The 2,347-nt window shown below is 39.9% G+C and overlaps 1 protein-coding gene across 1 annotated transcript; it reads left to right on the forward strand.

Moving 5' to 3' along the window:
- The first annotated feature begins 800 nt into the window (after positions 1–800).
- On the forward strand, positions 801–1,791 carry LOC128263000 (uncharacterized). The gene has a single exon (XM_052997629.1). It carries the CDS (start codon positions 839–841, stop codon positions 1,724–1,726), a length of 888 nt encoding a protein of 295 aa, XP_052853589.1. The 5' UTR covers positions 801–838; the 3' UTR covers positions 1,727–1,791.
- The last annotated feature ends 556 nt before the right edge of the window (positions 1,792–2,347 follow it).

The following is a 2,347-nucleotide window of genomic DNA, read 5'->3' on the forward strand; positions in this document are numbered from 1 at the left end:
TCTCTGACTGCTGATGCTGATGCTGCGGATGAGGACGAGGATCGGGATGGAGAAGGCGATTGGGATCGGCATCGGGGGACGAGGAGGATTGCTGAGTTATGACTTGAACTCTGTGGCTTTGCTCTTGAGTTCGGGTTACGGACCTTGATCCGAGTGGAATTTTTCAGTCCTGTAGTTTGTGGGTCAATAACAACTCAAGTGCCAGTGTTATTGCCCTGGAATTGGGGTTTTCATAACCATCATCGCAAATACCTTAACGCTTCTCTGCTAACTGATAAAAAGGCTTTTCATCAAATGACACTTGAAGCAGAAGACTGAGAGCTTGAATTAAATATACTTTACAGTAGGTATTGGCAAAAACACATTTTTTGCAATGAATGTTAAAAAAGATTTTTAGAAAACAATTAAGCTTATTTACAGAAATTTATAAAAATTACAATAAATTTTTAATATAAGGAGCAATATCGGACTCAACCAAAAATAACAAAAACCCTATTTTAGAACACTTCGATTTATACTTATAAAGAACGATTAATTTAATAAAAACAAGTCTCATGGTAAAAATGTTAATAATAAACAAACATTATAATTTCAATAATAATAGTAGAGTGCAATGCAATTTTTATAATGACTTTAGTATACCTATGAGCTTTATAACACTCATTTGTGAACTACTGAAAGTTTTAGCCAACTAAGTGGGATCTTATCACCTCAAGAGGTTTGCGCAATGCGAAAAGTGTTGGCCAACTTATCACTTTAAAAATAAACACTCAATAGTTGTCATATATAAAGCGGACTGTTCAACTTGCAGGCAGTCACAAATTAATCAAATTTTACAATGGCTGCGTTCGCGAAATTTTACCTAGTTTTAATATCGTGTTTGGCTTTTTGCCTGGCTGGAATCCTGGCTATACATCCAACTCCGCAGGAAGCCGAGGAGAATATGTCCAGGTTTATGAAAGTGCTTCGCCAGGAGCAGTTTAGTGCCGGCTCGCCGCGATTTAACGATGTGCTGGGCAACGCCAGGACTATAATCGAATACCAGGATAGGGGATTCATTGGAGTGCGCAGCATTTTCCAGTGGATGACCAGTCCCAATCCGCGCAACGATGGCGTCTATAATTTCCTACAGTTCTACACCAGCGAATCGAGTGGATATATAGGCATACAGAATTACGAGAAGAGCTCCAAATATACGATTCTGTTTTCCGTTTGGGATGCAACATCTGCCAGTCCGGGTGGTAATTTCGAGTGCAGCACCTTTGGAGGCGAGGGCATCGGGTATAAGTGCTTCAATGGCACTTTCCCGCTGATCAGCAATGCCATTTACTTTCTGGACGTGCAAATCGAGGGTTCCACCTTCAAAGGATACATATCAGAGCCGCAGGAGAATCTGGACAGCGTGACCAGCGATCAAGTGACCCGTCATTTAATTGGCGAGATCACCACCCCACATGCCAAGTTGACTAACCTCATACCCTTCGGCTATTACAATGAGAACTATCGGGATAAGGACACCTGCAGGGAGGCCTTCGAACTGGTCACCGTCAATCAGGCTCCGCATCAATATACGAAACACGGCCATGCTAATACCAAATTCACAGAGGCTTACCTCTACAATTCCGAGTGCGAGGTGGAGAACATTTTGGTGGCCCTCACGGCGGACAAGAAGAGCACCATCTACTTCACCAGGCCCACTGCATTGGATCTGTACAATAGAGCATAAAATCAAGTACTTATTGATTTAATTTGGTTATATTTTCATGCTTTTATATACATTTTTTTTTAACCATTTCTGTTTATAATTTATAAATTATTTTGCAAAAAAATTCAACATGATCTAGAAAAATAAATATTTATTTAAAAATAACAATTTAATTTCTTTATAAACACAATTTTAAAGCAAGTGTATTTCACCCCAATTATTGTGCAAAAAAAAAAATTATTATTACTTTTTCGTAAAGCTTTTTGCAATTCCTAGTCTATCAATAAAACAAAGTATAGCCCTTGAAAAAAACAGTCCATTAATCTTACAACATCTTTGTTTATCGCGTTTTACATAAAACCCAGGCTCACTTGTTCTTCACCTAAATCTGTGTGACTGGCGGTTTTCAGGAAACTTATCTTGACCACACTTCGCAGGCAGACTTCTTTTTGCTAGTCCCATTTCTGCTCATTAAGACCGATCCTCTGGCTCGATGCGTTTTTAGAATGTCCTACGCAGTCCGGCACTAACTTTTTATTGTCTGTGCGGGCAGGCAGGCAGGCAGGCAGGCAAAAAGTGGCCGAGGAGCGAAAAAAATAAATGAACTGTCCCATTGTCTTCTGGGATTAGGGCTCCAGCAGC

The sequence above is a fragment of the Drosophila gunungcola genome, unplaced genomic scaffold (genome assembly GCF_025200985.1).
Source record: "Drosophila gunungcola strain Sukarami unplaced genomic scaffold, Dgunungcola_SK_2 000001F, whole genome shotgun sequence".
Taxonomy (NCBI): Eukaryota; Metazoa; Arthropoda; class Insecta; order Diptera; family Drosophilidae; genus Drosophila; species Drosophila gunungcola.